Source organism: Acanthopagrus latus, chromosome 6, assembly GCF_904848185.1.
Source record: "Acanthopagrus latus isolate v.2019 chromosome 6, fAcaLat1.1, whole genome shotgun sequence".
Classification (NCBI taxonomy): domain Eukaryota; kingdom Metazoa; phylum Chordata; class Actinopteri; order Spariformes; family Sparidae; genus Acanthopagrus; species Acanthopagrus latus.
Window position 1 is genome coordinate 3,634,472 of NC_051044.1, and position 17,842 is coordinate 3,652,313.

General features: G+C 44.5%; 1 protein-coding gene across 2 annotated transcripts in view; it reads left to right on the plus strand.

The window, feature by feature from the left end:
- Positions 1–17,842, plus strand: part of rims4 (regulating synaptic membrane exocytosis 4) — a 58,967-nt gene that overhangs the window by 25,062 nt on the left and 16,063 nt on the right. Inside the window, exons 1-4 of one of the 2 annotated variants that reach the window (XM_037102378.1) lie at positions 6,541–6,917; positions 8,206–8,350; positions 13,586–13,698; positions 15,661–15,762. In XM_037102378.1, coding sequence (XP_036958273.1) covers positions 6,827–6,917; positions 8,206–8,350; positions 13,586–13,698; positions 15,661–15,762 — 451 coding nt within the window. In that variant the 5' untranslated portion in view covers positions 6,541–6,826. Of the gene's footprint in view, positions 1–6,540; positions 6,918–8,205; positions 8,351–13,585; positions 13,699–15,660; positions 15,763–17,842 lie in introns of those variants that run through there. The other variant, XM_037102379.1, reaches the window with a different exon arrangement.

Below are 17,842 nucleotides of genomic sequence, written 5' to 3' on the forward strand. Positions count from 1 at the left end.
AGAGACCCTGGTGATGCTACCAGCAAAGTTTCATGTTGTGTCGAGACTTCTTACTGTTTTAAAAATACAGATTTTGATGCTGTCGTAAAAAAGTGCCCCTAGCACTCCCATTGAAAATGAGTTTGACCTGAAAACGTGTAAATCTTAAAAGTGCCTGTTTCGTTGTAATTATGCTTTTACACGAGGTCTCAGTCATACAGAATTACTTCAGTATTATGGGCTGTAGAGCATGTGAACTACAGCCTGGTTTATCCACCACCACTTCTTTCTCAGTTTATGCTTGAGGGAAAAAGGTCTTTTTGGGGGCCAGTGTGCACCATGTGACATTGTAATTACACAGTTTGGCCTCTTTGTCACGTTGGCGTCACGGCCTGGCACTCGTCCTCGGGGGGGCTTGGCGCGGCTCTGACGGCCTGGACTTTTCCAACATTATCCTACCGTGAACAGAAATAACAGCTTCGGACTGATGCTGATCTTTTACCAACTATTTTGGCAGTCATGCAGCGGCAAATTACACAGACGTGACACTGTACAGACGTGGTCTGTTAGCTTGCCTTTAAAAGTTTTCTCCATTGTTGCTGCTGTTGACATGATGTTGACCTCTGACCCAACCAGAACCTCTTGGTAAATGCAAGAAGGCCACCGTATATTTCTGGCTTAACATTTCACAGACAAATCGTATGATTTATCTGAGCTGGGTGTGTAATTAATTCTAATTACAGAATGCTAACCGCCAAGACACACAGTTATTAGCAGCACAGATGCCACAAACAGTAGAAATGATAATAATCGTGGAGGCTGAGATAGCTTGAATCACAGACTGAAGTCCACCGGGCAAAGTCTTTATACTTCAGACTTCAAGGCTCGCTGTTTTGTTGGTCTCTAGCTTTTTTTTCCCCCATTTTTTTTTTTTTTTTTGTGGAAATGTTCCTGCTGGCTCGTCTCTGAAGAGTTTGTTCAGGTAAACTGCTCGAACATGTGAGTATCTAGTTTTTGATATTGCAAAAAAAAAAAAAAAAAAAAATCTCAAGGGGACAATTATGGAAAAGCTGCTTGAGAGTATCGTCTCTTGACGGCATGTGGCTTCTGTTTCTGTCCCATATATTTGTCTTACGAGTCATTGAGGCCACCAGGTATGACCCACCTGTCTGTCCCACCTGTCTGTCTGTCTGTCTGCGTGTTGGCCACAGACGTCGGCTGAATGGGGAGCAGCTATTTTCGGCGTCTGTTCTGCTTTCATTAATACCTCTCTGCTGGGAGACAAACTAATGAGTCCTGGCTCTCTGATTGCTACATCACAACTTTTGTGAGTCACACCAGACACTTTTTTGTGCTACATCACAGTGGGTGCTCCACATCACATGCTGTGAGCTACATTTGCTACAAACAGTGGTCTATTTCAGACCGGAGAGGGATTTTTCAGCGCGCAGAGAGAACATGTAGGAGGAGACGCTCGTGCTCACATTCGAACAGGATGTTTTTACCCCTCAAAATATACCTGGCACTTATATTATAATGGTTTTATTCCTTGCAGTTGTTTGACCTTTATATGACACTCAGAGGAGGACTTACTGTCACGGACTTGAGTTAGCAGGCGTGGCGACAGGAAAGAGGAGAAATCAGGTTGACGGAGTGGACAAAAAAAAACAAAAAACAAACCCTGTGCACGTCCTCTGACACACTGACAAACTGGACTTAAGACGCTAAACATCTGGAAACAAATAAACAACAGCAGCTGGTCACAGAGGGAGAAAGTGGTGCAGCTCGGCTTTCCAAGCAGATGTTGACGGTCCGAACATCTGTCCCCCCCCCCGTCCACCCGTAAACATTTGTGCTTCAGGGTCACTACCTGTGGCTGCTCGCTGTGATGAATGAACGCCTCACTCACGCAGCAGCAGCGTTCAGAATCATCAGGATTACTTCAAAGATGCGATTATTGGAAGAAATTCTGCATAGTGGCTTTAAATTCAGTGTAAAAATGGAATAAATGGCTCCAAAGATGTTTAGTACGAACACGGCTTGATTATTTTTAGTGCATCTTTCTTTAATTCGTGAGTTTGGGTATATTTTATTTCAGGTTTCAAAATAAAAGCCTGTTATGCTCCTATATTTAGACATAATGCATAAAACATAAATAATGTTTAATAACCTGTGTTTCTTTCTTCTCTGACGTTGTTTCTCGCACCGAGCGATTATAATTTGAGAGTAATAACGAACTCTCATTCCACGATGGAATGTAAGTTCATTTACTCAAGTGCAGTATAGAAGTTACTTTACAGGTTGCATGCTACAGAGCCAAAGCAGTTTATGAATTAATTTATTTCAAGATTTAAGATAAATGCTGAATATCTGATCTGATAGTCGTTCAGGTGGGTAACTGGACGACCTTTACTTGTACTCCAGTGCAACTTTCAGTCATGGTTACTTCTCACAGTACTGCTGTAGAGAATTAATCATGAGTTAGAGAGAAACAGGAATCTGAGACGGAGCATTTTGATTTGCGAAAAGAGAAAAAGAGAAATGTTCATTCAGAGAGAATCCACTGCAATATTAATGCAGTGAGGACGGTGTGTAGACAGTCTGATGATTAGAGCCATCTTGAATTGAAAACATTTAAGTGTAATGTTCTTCTCGTCTCCTAACCTGAAGTAGTTATCGAACTGAAGTGACTGAGGGCTCACATGCGACTGCACCAAACGGAGACGAGCAGTTAAGTTTTCTGACGTTTTCTGGGACTCACCAGAGTGAAACGGTGCTGACTGCGGGAGAAAAAGAAAGATGCAGATGGGACAAAGAAAACGAGAAATCTAATTTTAGTGTTGGAGACGATCAGCGTAGAGATGCTGTAAATAAGAAAAACTGTCAGTCTTGTGAAATTTTAATCTTTCATCTTGATTGCCGGGGGAAGATTTCCTCTCGCTCTGCAGCGAGATGAAGCAGGACGAGCAGGATCGCAGCGAACGGAGATGATAATAAGCCATTAGCGCGTTGGAAGGGTCGCAGGGAAGCTGAGTGTCTCCAGCCATTATCCACCTGCTGATTCAGTTATGTAACTGTACTCCGCCTCAATACACCGGCGCTGACAAGAGGTGACAGCGTGGCTGCACACACACACACACACACACACACACACACACGCTAATGTAGAAAACAACATGCCTCTGTGTTTAAAAGGCTCTCAGAAGATTTGGATTCCAGCGTGGTCTCCGTAGAAACAACATCATGTCCATGGCAACGGTGACTGTGTCGCCGGCGATGGCACGAGCCGTGTCCGACATCACTTCCTGTTCTGAAGTGCTGAACAGAACAGCAAGTGGACTCGCATGAAGTACGTTTCACCTCTCGTCCAAGAGGATTCTTCGGTTCTGAAGCCGATCCGACGAAGCCTCTTGGACTTTTTGTTTTGCACACACAAAAACACAAAATTTAAGTGTTCAAACAAGCAAAATTGTTCAGTTTAGCTTCTTCGCATCTGTTTCATATTTTAAACGGTTCTGTGTAACTTCTGTGCTGTTCTGGATATCAGCCCATTTCTTTGTAATTCAAGGTTTTATAGTTTTCCTCTTTGATGCGTGGCAGTACAGTGATCCACTGATTGAGAAGAACCTTGTTATTTACCATTTCTCAGGAGAGGAGACGTGGTCAGGTAGATAAATACAACCCGTGAGTACAAAGGACACGTCGGAAAAAAAACATGTAGCATCATGTGACAGAGTTCATACAACAGGCTTGATGTGATACGAGTCCAGAAAAAATCCCACATTGGTGCTGTTCTGCTGGTCCCGTCACTCATCCTGCTGAGGAAATGATGATTTCCAAAGTGTGATCCTGGTGGAAACCATGATCCCTGGAAATTCTCCATCTGAGATGTTGTGTGTTCAGGGTTCTGTCTAGCAAACACAGCCTTGGTGAGGGAGGTAATGTCCTCGCCAGCCAGCCGGGCTGAGCTGCAGAACTGGGCAGCACCAGTGTAAGACAGTGTCTCTCTCTTCCAGCACAAACGGCCATTTACTAAACCCGTTCTGTTGAGAATCTGTGTGTCACCTTTATCAGGTGAATTTACATTTATCTAACGTTTCGTGAGCGGAGCGAAGAGCATCCTGCGGAATGTCGCAGAAGAACCGACCCGACTCCTTCACGTAGAAATCCACAGTTTAAGTGTCAAACAACTTCAACAAAGGTCCCATTTTAAGTACAATACACACACATAAAGCTGCTTCACAAGTTTAGTTTCATCAAGGCTGTTTGTGTGGACGACTCTGCTGAGCGTGAAGGGGCTCGCTGTCACGCCGTCTGGATTACTGCAGCCGTTAATGGCGATAATGTCTGCGTCACCGTCCTGAGGTGATCTTCTGTTTTTAGCAGTCCAACAAACGAGACGTGCCTGAGCCTCAGTGTGGTAATCGTACGGACTTCTACTGTCTCCAGACTGTGAAGCATGTCATTCTGTTCGATGCAGTGATTTGTCTTCTGCTGTGGGGCGCCGCAGACTGCAGAGTTTCACTTCAGCCTGAGCAGAGAACAAAAAACATGTTGTGTGTGACTCAGAGACTGTCGAAAGTCTTCTGACGCCGCAGAAAAATGTGACGATTAACAACTTTTAAATGTTCGATTAGATGCTGGTAAAGACGAGCCTGACCTCCGACTGTTCTTATCACAATGGTGAACACACTGGGGCTGCCGGACTGAGAGGGAAGCAGATTTGGGTGCTTGTAAATCCAGATGCAGGACAAGATTAGGATTAGGAATTGTGTTTTACAAATTGTGGCTGATCAGGTTGTTCACCGGGGCTCAAAAGCAATAAAAAGTGCATCCTGACCCAGTTTTTTGGTTGTCGGTCGTAATCCTGCAGGAGTTTGAGGCTTACGCCTCTTTAGAAGTCGGCGTAAATCAGATGTGTACATGTTCATGTGCATGTATATGCCGACAGCATCGAAGTGATGGTGTTCCAGGTAGTTTGTCGAGGTTGAGGTAAATGCAGGTCATTATCTGGCTGCCTGATTTCATTTGGTTCTTTAGCGCTTCAGCTAGTTTTGAGTCAATGTTGGTCCCTGGAAATGTTTCACAATCTGTATTGTGAGTCTCGCTGGAGTCACTTTCAGTCTGTGTTGGACCTCCAGCAGAAGTAATGAAGTACAATTACTTACTTTATCTTGATCGCATCTGAGGGGATTATGGATTCATTCTTATTTTATATCAATGCACATCACTCGCGGCAGACGTAAGAAGACGTAAACAGACAGAAAAGTCGTGTTAGTGTCTCGTATCTGCAGAGAGTTTCTGATTTTCTCTCTTTGTTGCTGCTCGGGACGCTTTACCAACCCAACATGTGTCTATTTGACGTCCTGGGAACGAGACTCAACAATCAACTGTCTTTGTGGTGCGTTCAGGAACAGCTGGCACAAAATCCAACTGATTCTACTTTTAACTTTAATAGTCTTTGAATTCTGTTAACATGACGTGAGCTTCAGTTAGCTTTGACCACAAATGTCCGTCAGAGGACTTTTTACTCTGATACTCTGAGTCCATGTCAGAGCCTGAACTCTGTTACTGTACTGGAGTAAAGGAGTTAAATCAGTGTCATGCAATGAAATGAAATAGGGATGTTTCACTGTGTTGCAAACTCAGATAAATGAGATAAGATAAAACAACCTTATCTAAGATGATAAACCTGGGAACAGTTGATTTCCTGCAGCTGCAGTTAGCTAGAGAAGAGATAAAAAAAAAAATAAAGAAGTCCTTGTTAAACATCAGCATCAGAATCCATTTTACACTGGACACAAATCAATCAGACAGTAAACTCAGACACCGGTGTCTGTAAACCAGCCGTTGGTATAGATGAAACTGGAATGCTCCACAAACACATCAGGATTAAGGGCAATAAGGGATGTGGCTGCAATCAGAGATTTATCCCAGTGGGGTCCTGTTAGCCGCAGAAATCACAACATCCGTGTTTTAATTCCACCAAAAGACTTCTGTTGCACGTCCCTTCCTGCTGTATTGTCTGTTGGACACGACTTTAAACTAGTTTTGGGCGTCAACAAATCCACAATTCTTCTCTGGAGATGAATTTATTCTAGGGAAGCAGAAGAGGTAGAAGAGACAAGCTGAGTGAAAGTCGCTTCAGATACGCTGGAGAGCGCTGAGCTTCAGACTGAGGAGATCTCAGAGGGTTCATCTGTAATAGGAATACCTTCGTGACTGAATAATGGTTATTGTGACCTTCGTTCTGGTTCGTAGTATCGATGTGTGACAGCTACAAACACAGGCGTCAACTGATCGTATGAAGCCAGTCGCGAAGCAGAAGCGCTAACCCAGATCTGCCAGCGACCCATCCCCACATGAACGATAGAAATAGCACGGTTCTAGGTCGCTCTTTAATAACTGCAGAACTAACTTCATGTGCCGGAGTGTGTGTGTGTGTGTGTGTGTGTGTGAGGACGTATGTGTGTCAGTCTTTCTAAAAGCATGTATCATTTCATTAAGGTGATTGAAACTGTCTGTGGAGAACGAGAGCGTACGACGTGGTCCGGATTTGTCATTTAACAGCCTCGTTGGACACGGGAAGCGTCGCACCGCTTCTTCTGCTGCGACGCGTGAAAAGCACGAAGACGGAATCGAGGACGTTGTTTGGCATCCTTTGAACCGGCCGCGGAGGAAGTTACCGATCAGAATCGACGTCGAGTGAGCCCGTAAAGCCAAGAGTGACGTTTCGACGACGTGTTGCGTGTGCGACCCGCAACTGGGAGATTTGGAAAAAACCCAGCTAGCAGCAGTTAGCGGCTAATTTCGAGAAGAAGAAGAAGAAGAAGAAGAGCAACCGAAAATGTTTGCACACTGGGGAGACAACGCGATGTCCGGGAGTGCCTTGACCTCTGAGAAGAGGACGAGATCGACCATCTTATACGACAAAGACGGTAAACGGCTGTTGTTCCACGTTGTTGTGTCGTCGTCGTTTGTTTAGAAGGCGACGCTCGTGTTAGACGTCACGCTGTCAAACCTCACGCCGCTTTAACTTCCAGAAAAATGCTGTGTGTGTGTAATGAAAGGTTTCTGTTGTGGCAGTGTGGTGCGATCTGTATGTCGAGCAAAAGGCGGGAAAACAAAATGTGTTTTTAATGCAGAGAAGTGGGGAAAAAAAATCTGAATTTCAGCTGATTGACTTGAACTTTAATCCACTCATTAGATGCATTTTAGTATTCTTTCAGTTGGATAACACAAAAAAAACCCCATCCCTGTCACATGGTCTAAGGTCATTTCAGGCTTGTGTAGTGTGTGTGTGTGTGTGTGTGTGTGTGTGTGTGTGTGCCTTTACGATTGTGTGTGTCCTCACTATTAAAGGAAAACAACTTTCCTGTCCTGTCCTAAAAACAAGGTCAAAGACCTCCTGCAAGAGCACTTCATTATATGATCAAGCCTCCATCAACACACACACACACACACACACACACACACACACACACACACACTCACGCACGCACACACACACACACACACACACACACACTCAGGACACCTTGCAGCCACAGATACGTCCCATAAAGCGCGCCGTGCATCGATTTTGTGGTCTATTTTGCAACAAGATGTATGTCTCTGCTCTGAGGAGGGAATCTTTTGTCCTTGGCCTTGTTAAAGTGATTTCTCATCACCGTGGTCGTCCTTTTTTTTTTTTTTTTTTTTTTTTACCGCCACTGATCGAGGTCACAGCAGGACAAACACATGAGCAGTTTGGATGTAGAAATGTGGGGATGCTTTGGTGTTATCTCGAAGGAAATCTGATTTGATTTGTGGTTTTGTTGGATTTACTGAGATAAAAGTGAAAAACTTGATCTTACAGTCACAGACGATAACATTTCAGTCTCACAGATTATTTTTAATATGTTTTTTATTTGTGTGATCTGCAGAGTAATTAGCATTTTCTTTTTACTTTCTCCTGTGCTGTCCTCAACTCTTTGTCTTGAACTGGGATAAAACAGGAAAAAAAATGATTTTTAAGTTGTTTAAACACACAAATAATAACCTTTACTTGACTACTACTTAAAAAATCATGTTTTTTTAAATTTTCAGTACCTGGTAGTGTGAGTTCTGTACCCTGTGTACTCAGTCAGAGCGTCATGCAGATGGATGTAAAGAGTTTTCTGTCAGATAAAGATCTGAGTATAACAGCAGCTGGATTTATTTGTGTCTTGTCTTTCTCCCCATTAGTCGACACAGAGGGCAGGAAGCTCAAGGGAGGCATCCAGCGGAGCACGGAGACGGGTCTGGCCGTGGAGATGCCCAGTCGGACCGTCCGCCAGGCGAGCCACGAGTCTATAGAGGACAGCATGAACAGCTACGGCTCCGAGGGCAAGTGAGTAACTCATCCTGCGCCGCCACATGACCCGGTTTAGCTCACACGACGACAGGAGAGGGAGCGGTACGTGATCCAACGAAGGCCCACAGTCAGGATCCAGCTGTGCACAGTCCTGTTGTTTAGTTGTCTGATAGTTAGCAGGATTTAAACTGTGAACCAAATCCAGTTAAATCTGGTCACAGTTAAGCAACAACAACGTCCAAGTGCTGTAGGTGCTCAAACACAAGCACAGCAAAAGTTTCTCAGGCTTCAGCAGTGATGAGCAGACGAACAAAACCTCGTCAGGGAACATTCAGTATCAGCAATTTGCCAGATATGTTAATGAACAACATTTCCTCATTATGTTTATAGAACAAAAACACGTAATCTGTGAGCAGTTAATGTCTTGCAAAGCCTATTTGCAGCTTCAAATTAAATTTCAAATCTGTAAACATCGTTTCTAAAAGACGAGGCGAGAGTTAAAGAGTGCAGCCGGACAGAGCGTGTGATTGGTTTGTGTTTTGTAGCTTTGATGATGAAGAAGAGGAGGACGAGGAGGAAACGTTTGCGTTTCTTCACGTGTACTTTAATATTCTGAAAACAATCCTCAGTCTGATCGTTACAACCCTCGAGGGAAGCAACACGAAGCAAGAAACAGCGTCAGTTAAACCAAACGTAGGTGATGTGTGGTGAGGAGAGTCTCTGCCCCTGCTGGCTGGGAGAGGAGAGGCTGAGGAAGATGGAGGAAGGGCTTTTTGTTTTCTGTCAGAGGATGACCCAGTGTAGGCTGCGTGACTCCAGGTAAACAAACCAGGAGACAAGATGGAGGGAGGTCTGCAGGAGTGACATTCGATATGGCGAGTTGTAACTGTTCTCAGTCTGGAGACGACGAAGAAATGCAGTGACGATAACGCAGAAACAGCTGATCAGTCACTTGAGCTGACTGTTCGCCGCGTCAGAGTTCATTCAGCTGTTTTTTTTTCCATCCAACATTTTACACATTTACTCTGACAAAAACACCTCAAGCGAGCAAACAAACAAAACTTTTATGGAATTGGAGGATTTTTCTTTCAAAAATTTCTAATGACACATTCTCCAGAAAGCTTTGATAGAAACACGGCTGCTGACACTGACTGCTGTCGGCTGCTTAGACAAGGAAAGACAACTTTGTGTAGCACATTTCAAACACTGGCACCATTCAGACTGTTTCACAGAGGAATGAAGATACAGTAAAGGTGAAAAACACAGTCTAAAACAGCAAGTATGCCTCTTTTAGATGCACTTCGATGTTTTTCTTAAACATAAATCTGAATTTTATCTCCAGCCTCTCTGCCAACAGCAACAAAACCAGTTTAACAACATTAAAACGTAAAGAAGAGCTGCTCTCATCACATCTGAACTGTCATAACTTATTTTTTCTGTTAATTCGGTGTGCAACATTTTCATGCAGCCGCCCGTAAACGGAGTATTTACACGTTCCAAATAAAAAAATGGAATATTAATATGCATGCAAACACAGCGAGTGATGCAATCATCCTCCCCTCTCTGCGTCTCCACCTCTCCCTGTTCTCCTCCCTCGCCTGTCTCCCTCCCAGCCCCCACCAGACTGTCAGCCTGTCTGTCTGCCTGTCTGTCTGTCAGCCTGTCTGTCTGTCAGCCTGTCTGCCTGTCTGTCTGTCTGTCTGTCTGTCAGCCTGTCTGTCTGTCAGCCTGTCTGTCTGCCTGTCTGTCTGTCTGTCTGTCTGTCAGCCTGTCTGTCTGTCTGTCTGTCTGTCTGTCTGTCAGCCTGTCTGTCTGCCTGTCTGTCTGTCTGTCTGTCAGCCTGTCTGCCTGTCTGTCTGTCTGTCTGCCTGCCTGTCTGTCTGTCAGCCTGTCTGTCTGTCAGCCTGTCTGTCTATCCGACTGACTCTTTCTTGTTACGCAACTACTGGAATTCAAGCTGGTAGCCAGGTTGGCACTGATCAGCATGTGTCCGTGTGTGTGTGTGTGTGTGTGTGTGTCTGTGTGTGTGTGTGTGTGTGTGTCGGTAGTACTACACTCGCATCGCTGATGTCATAGCTGCTTTTCCACCGGGTCTTTACTGTATACTCTCTCTGTCTCTGTCTCTCCCCTGCCGACTGGTTCTGTTGGATGGATGGATGATAGAAACAGTTTCAGAAAATAAAATGGAACCTCAACAAATGTTAATTTGATGGGACTTTGTTATGGATGCATGACATTGGATTTTTGCTCCAATCCGATATTTTGAAACTCATTCCGGCTGTGTGCTGATGCAGATAAATACGTATACACATCTATTTTTTTAGCGTAATTGCAAACGATTGCAGATCTCACCTGTAGTGGAATAAAGAGATTATTGTTCCACACATGCACGTACAAAAGCGCAAGTAAGGCACCATCTTATCAGCCTGTCATGCTTCAAACCCATTCATTTAATATTAAACATATAGCCAATGCTTCTCGACAAATTTACAGGAACAGTTTACCCAAAAATTTAGATTCAGTCATTATCTACTCAAAGAGAGAAAGTCAGGAGACGTTTCATTGTCCACAAAACGTCTCTGGAGTGTCACAGCAAATCGGTGTTGCAGCATCCTGCTAAACAACTGTTTCAAAAGGTAAATGAACTGCCACAAACAAAACTGTTGGTAATTCAAGTCTCCGGATTACAAATCGATCTGTAAAGATGTTTTGTTCGCTCTTTCTTCAGCCAAAATCTAGCTAAGCTAAAAGTTTCAGCCTGCGTGGGTGCACGAGTCTGACTGTGCGTCGAGGGTTTATTATCAATCTGGGGTCTCGAGGCTCCTGGAGACTTGGATTAGCTCAAACAGCTGCTTGATTTTTTGGTTGATTTTCTTTAACATCTGAAAACAAATCCTCCTCTTCTTCAAGTTTTTAGGAAATGTTTTGTAGACAGAGAAACTTCACCTGACTCAGCAGATAAAGAGCGAGATTTCTTTTCCCTTTTTTTTTTGTGAACTGACGCTGAACTTTGAGTTCATTCGCGGTGAACCTGCACAAAAGATAAGCTGGTATAGATCATGGATTGATAGATGAAAACTACCAGGAAAACCAGAGTTTGTTAATCTACTCCATCCTGGAATCATGACAATACAAATTTCTGACTGTTGTTACATAACTTTTATTATCTCCTGAATCTCTCCGACGGAGGAGCTGAACGGTTAAGTTGTGTTGATGCTCTGAGCTACGAGCTGCACCACACAGAGGAGGAAACTACAGTGGGATCGTTAAACGGAGCCGCAGCAGCACATTATTTAAATCGGCAGCAGCAAACGGCTGCTCGTCTTCCTGCCCGCGTTGCGTTTCCGTCAGCTGTTTGGCCGCTTGGCTCGGGCGGCTGATTGAAAGAGCTCTGAGCCTGCGTATGCATGATCCATGAATAAGCACTTTGTTAGCTAACACCGTCCAATCACACTTATGAGCTTATTGATTTATGGTTCGGCCAATTCAGGACTCTGCAACTGTGTGTGTGTGTGTGTGAAGGCAATGATGGGGCCCAAATGGGAAACAGTCCAGTCGGGATGATACACACAGTTAGTTCATCCGTGATACGAAGTCCAGGAGAGGCAGTTTGGCCCCTTGCGTAAAACCAGGCCGTCTTAAAATAATACGGTATGGAATATAGGATATATTACACAATACGGGACCTTGAATATTTGTAACATCGGTGTCCTCCGCTCGCAGCACGCACAGGTTTACATTGAAGCGTCACATTTCTGTGAACCGGCAGCGTAATCCCCAGATGTGCCTCACACACACCAACGTTATAATCTAAAGCTCAGGATTTTATCACCCAGTAATACCCACTCAGCTAATGTTCCCCTGACTTATGACTTATTGCATGTCAGCACGCGCACACACACACACACACACACACACACACACACACATATAATTGATATTAAATATTAAAAATGTACCTGTGATAATTTAATGTTTAATGACTAATCTAGGCCAAGTGATTTTGCGTGTTAATGATATCGGAGTGAGAGAGTTAAACGTCTTCGTTGGAACAATCTCGTAAATATTTTAACACTTTCCCTCCGTCGTGTAGCGCTGGAGAACACAAAGCTGTTCGGGTAATTTAGTCCTCGTCGACGTGACCGTTGAGTTTTCAAAATAACGCTCCTGCTTTTCTGTTTTCCTTAAGTGTGCAGCTGCGGTAACTCTCACCAGAGCGGGGATGAGCAAAGATAATGCAACTGTTACACAGAGTTAAATATTAAAGTGGAGTCAGGAGAGAAAAATGAAGGTTAAGAAGAAGAGCGCTGCCGTTATACAGTCGTGTAAGTAATAAACTCAGCAGATTAAACAGGTTTAAATAGTCTCGATGTGCTCAGTCATCCCCGGTAACGGCACAGATTTGGTGATGGTCTTGGAAAGATTTGGGCAAAACTGTGAGATATTCTGCCACCCTAAGTTTACTGACTGACTACAAACCAGGCTCTTTTTATATGGAGATGATTAGACGTGAGGATGGGACTGGTGAGGACTTTTCTGTGGTCTCGAATAAAACAACCAGGAGAGTCGGAGGGACGCAAATCAGTCACAGTCACACGATCTTTAGAGGAGGTTTAATGAACCGGAGTAAGTGGAGGCCGGACGGCGGCTGCAGGACTCTGGAGCTAAAAGTCGTTCACCCGTGAAAACCTGAAACGTGTCGTCTGTTAACTTCAGGAACAGAAAACCTGCTGCTTCCGTCCGAGACGTCGCTCTGCCGTCCTGCCTCAGACACACGTGGAGACTCGGAGGCTGGTGATACATCGGCTTCAGAACATGTTCCAGTGGATTTGTCCTTCCACTGAACACACACACACACACACACACACACACACACACGGTCACGTTATAGCATACCTGGCCCGCTGCCAACAAAGCACTCTGAGCTGATTCCTTTTGCACAATCACACACAGACACACACAAAATGAGGACACAGGGTCAAACTTAAAAAAAAAAAAAAAAACAGCAGTCTGAGTTTAAAATCAGGAGGCTAATTAGAATTTTGGGGAGTTTCGTTGAAACGGTTCATTTCTGTCATGTTTTTATTTATTTTTTTTTAAAATTCCTCCAGACTGTTTTTTGTCTCGCCTCGTCTCTCTGCTCCTCTCTCGCATCGAAGCCTTTTATCTTCCAGACTGTGACTCACTTCCTCTTAATTGAAGCACAATGTGAACTGCCTCGGCCGTGTTTTAACCGTCTGTCTCTCTCTGTCTGCCTCCTTCGCTCTGCAGTCTCAACTACAGCGGCATGTGTCTGGCGTCGGACGCGCAGTTCAGCGACTTCCTCGACGGGATGGGACCCGCCCAGTTCGTCGGGCGACAGACGTTGGCGACGACGTCAATGGGTGAGAGACGACGAACGCCTTCAGTTGCACAACCATTATGAGCCAGTCAGCCTGTCATCGATTTTGTCTTTGATGCTAAGAAAGATGACTCACACAGAACACTAAAGTCTGTCCCTCCCTGCTTAATTATCTCCATGCTGAGAAGGAAAATTATGAAGAAGATTTGTGGAGTCTGTTCATGAAACTCTCCTCATGAAAAATGGGTCTGAAACTGGTAAAAACGGCTCGTTCCCCTCATAAAACTGAAACCAAACGACTGCTGAAATAATTTCACACCGGCAACAGAAAGTGCCCCATAAATCCGAGCCGCGTCCTCCTGCAGAGTGTTTCTCCTCCGTCCTCCTGCACTTACTCATCTTCCAGGCTGTATATATACTAGATATACTGTGCGGCAGCCCGTCCTCCGCAGCAGTGATCTACTGTAAGTGGGTCAGTTTCTTCGCTGGCAGCCAGACGGTGTCCTTGGCCCGACAACAGTGACACCGACTGGACCCGCTCCACTCCAAACCTGCTGTCCAGTTCCAACATTATATAATATCAGAGAACTCAGAATAACTTGGCCGTCATCTGCTCTCTGTCACTTTCAGAGGAATGCGTTTGTCATTTTTGGGGACATTCAGCTGAAGCCAGTTTGACTTTCAGTGAGTGGAATGAAGAAAAAGTTTAATTTCCCGGATCACAACTGAACACAGATTGTGATCTGAAAAAAAGACGAGCGCTAAAGCAGACGGAGCAACTTAAGCATGTTGGGGTTGTGGAAGTGTAATTTTCTGGCTCTTAGCTTCAGTTTGGTTTCCAGCAACTTTTTTACAAAACAATATTTGTCCCATAGATGTTCCACTTTCTTGTCCTTTGTCATTAAGTGCAGTTTGGTGCAAGTGCAGCAGGTTTAAAAGAGCTTACTGGCCAACAAGCTGCCAGCTGTTGAAACGTTATCACACAGTAAAGAAGCCATCAAACCAACAACAGTGACCTAAAACAGGTAAAGAGCTAACAGGATTTGATGTAACACTCCTTTTCGTACAAAAGCAGACAAAAAGATAACAAGTTTAGAGATTTAAGACAAATTAATCTTTATAGCCTACAAGTGATGTTACAGTTTCTGTGTCTGCATCCTTCTGAGGAGTGTTTGAAGGCCAATTACGTCACGCAAAGGATGTCCCAGTTTGAAGGCTCCTCCTCCTTTTCTGTCTTTTTGGAGGATGCACTGCTACGATCCTTCATGGCTTCACATATCCCAAGATTCTTTGTGCGCCCATAAAAGAAGAAAGAAAGAGAGAAAATGGCGACATTGCGTGGCGTAGATCGTCAATTTTCACCGGCCTGGGGGACAGAAATCATGACGTAAGAGTAAAACATCTGGTGACGCAACCAGGAAATGCTCCAAAGGCTCGACCGTCCCATTTAACAACGGCTGACGCGGTTAACAAGGTCTCTCTGAAGGACTCGCCTTCAAAGACCACAAAGGCCGAGTCCTTCAGAGGATGCAGACCCTGAACTGAGACTGAGGACGATAGAGGTCAGATAGAGGAGCAGCCTTCAGAGGGAGTGCAGATGACTGGTTTACAGAAGAAAATTAGTGATAAAATTATCTTAAATTGTCCCGCTGGAGGAGGGGAGGTGGAGCAAAATGCAGGAGACGGCAGGCAGGAAGTGCAATGGATGGATCACAGCAGTGTAAGGAACCAGCAAACACAATGGAACATCCAACAAAAGATTGGACTTAAACACAAACTGAGCTAACGAGGGGACGAGTTGGAGAAACACAGGTGGGAACAGGGAGGAGCTAATGAAGGAGATGCAGTGCAGGTGTGGAGGGAAGAAGCAGATTGGAGAAGAGCTCAGGTGAACAGGGAGGGGCTGACAGGTGTATAGGTGAAAGTGACAGGTACGATAACTTCTGAAAGACACCTCATCCATTCTCATTGCTAAGGTGCATGTGTGTGTTGTCGTGAATCCCAGGTGACGTAGAGATCGGGCTGATGGAGAGGAACGGGGGCCTGGAGGTGGAGGTCGTCCAGGCCAGAGGACTCACCATGAAACCAGGTTCAAAGACACCTCCAGGTGAGTGCGGTGCGCTGTGACGGTCTGTCGTTTCTCTACAGGATGTTCAGAGTTGAGCAACACAATTTAAATATCGGGATCTTTTAATTTATTTATCAAAAAAAGAACTTGGAGTTTTCCCACGACACACGAATCCACCACAGAAACACAAACAGAACAGCCTGCAGCGCACATTTGAAACCTAATGGGATACATCCCTCCCAAAAAAACAATTATGGTCCCTTGAAGACATGAAATATGCATGAGTGACGAAGAGGAAATGCTGTTTTCAGTGTGCGGGGAGTTTTCACACACAGAGCAGAGAGCTGTGATGAATAAGTGAAGGTCCACGTTTACTCGAAAACATGCAGCGAGTCGCCGCAGTTAAAAAAACCCCAAAACAAAACAAAACAAAAAAAGAAAAAACAGTTACTGGATTGTCCGATTTCTTTTAGATCAATCAGGAAATTGTTTCGGCTGCCATCACGTCATCAGATGGAAAAATCAGTGATCAACACAGACGGACTGATTACTCTGCGGAACATCTGAGGTCACGAGTCCGAAACATTTCCACAGTAAAGCCTGAGAAATGTTTCAACAGCCACGTTCTCCGCATGACACCATGTGGAGGTTTTACCCACTTAGCAACACGACTGAATAATGTTTTTATTATGAGTGCGTCCATGTACTGGTTAGTCCTGAGCACACGGGCCAGGACAGACATGCACATGCAGAGTTGTGACGTGATGCACACTCCTGCCAATAATTTCACACTTTCCTACTAATGGTGGTGGAAATGAGCCAGGAAATGCAGCAATGCACCATCGCAGCCTGCAGGAGGAAGAGGAACACTGCTAGCAGGGTAAACACAAACAATGCAGGTTTTTGAATATGTTAAAATCACCAACTGTTTTATAAAGAGGGAAAAAACCTGACACGAGGATGTTTCCAGCAACTTGTTTCCAGTTGTTCACAAGTTGAAGTGAAAGATTTGAGACTTTTTGACGCAAACTAGATCATTTCTGTCTGATCTTTGGGCAGAAATGTGTTTAAATCCTCATTGATGATCCGTCCACCTGACAGGTGTGGCACATCAGGGTGCTGATTAAACAGCATGATCATTGCACAGGTGTGCTTTGTGCTGCTCACAATCGGAGGCAACTCCAAAATGTGCAGTTTTATCACATCATGGAGCTGTCTGACCCGCCTCGGCCTTCAGCTTCATCACGTCAAGTCTGCGAGGCCGCGGTGCTGCTGATAAACAGACCAACAGACCATATTAATAATTAATGCGCTCTATATAAACTGTACTTTGACATATTTATTGTGCTGTGGGGGAAAAAAAAACATTTCTGGCCGACGTGATTCAAGTTATGAATTGTTTTACATATTCATGAGTTATTTTAGTTAGTTCTTTTCCTTTTGCAGTGGACTGTGGGTAATTAAATACAGTTTGTTAAAAAAGCAGAAAATCCACTCAGGTCCCTTGTGGACTGAATAAATTGTTGCACTTGCACCTGCAAAGCTGCCTCACAGCTGCAGACCACCTGTATCCACACTGACCCCCAGGACCTCCTCATCTGGATCCTCCACCCACATGAACATCTGGGACCGGCCTCCTGGACAGCTGTGGCTGTGGAGTTATGGTATAGGCAGGCATGAAGCGTCAGACAACAGACACAGGTGCATTATATTGTTGGGAATGTTGTGACGTCAGTAGTTAAGAGGCTGCGTCCAAATCCCCCTCCCTCCAAACTCCCGGACTGAGCCTACGTGGACTCAAGTTGTGCCGTGATGTGTTCACTGTCATCACGTCAAGACTGCGAGTGATGCTGAGAGACAGCCCTGAAGACTACGATGATAAAATCAATTTGGACAGCACTCAAGACTCAGACTCTCTGCAAAGCACGCCTTCAAAGTCTGCAGCCTGAAAAGAAAATGACTCTCTTCAGGCTCGTGATATGACACACCTGTCAGCTTTTTTAACAAACTTGTGCTCAAAATCTGAGAGAAATGAAAGTCAAAACGTACTTTAAGATGAATGTATGAGCTGATCAAGCAAAAGAATCAGCTCGTTAATCAGATTAATTACCTCGATCTT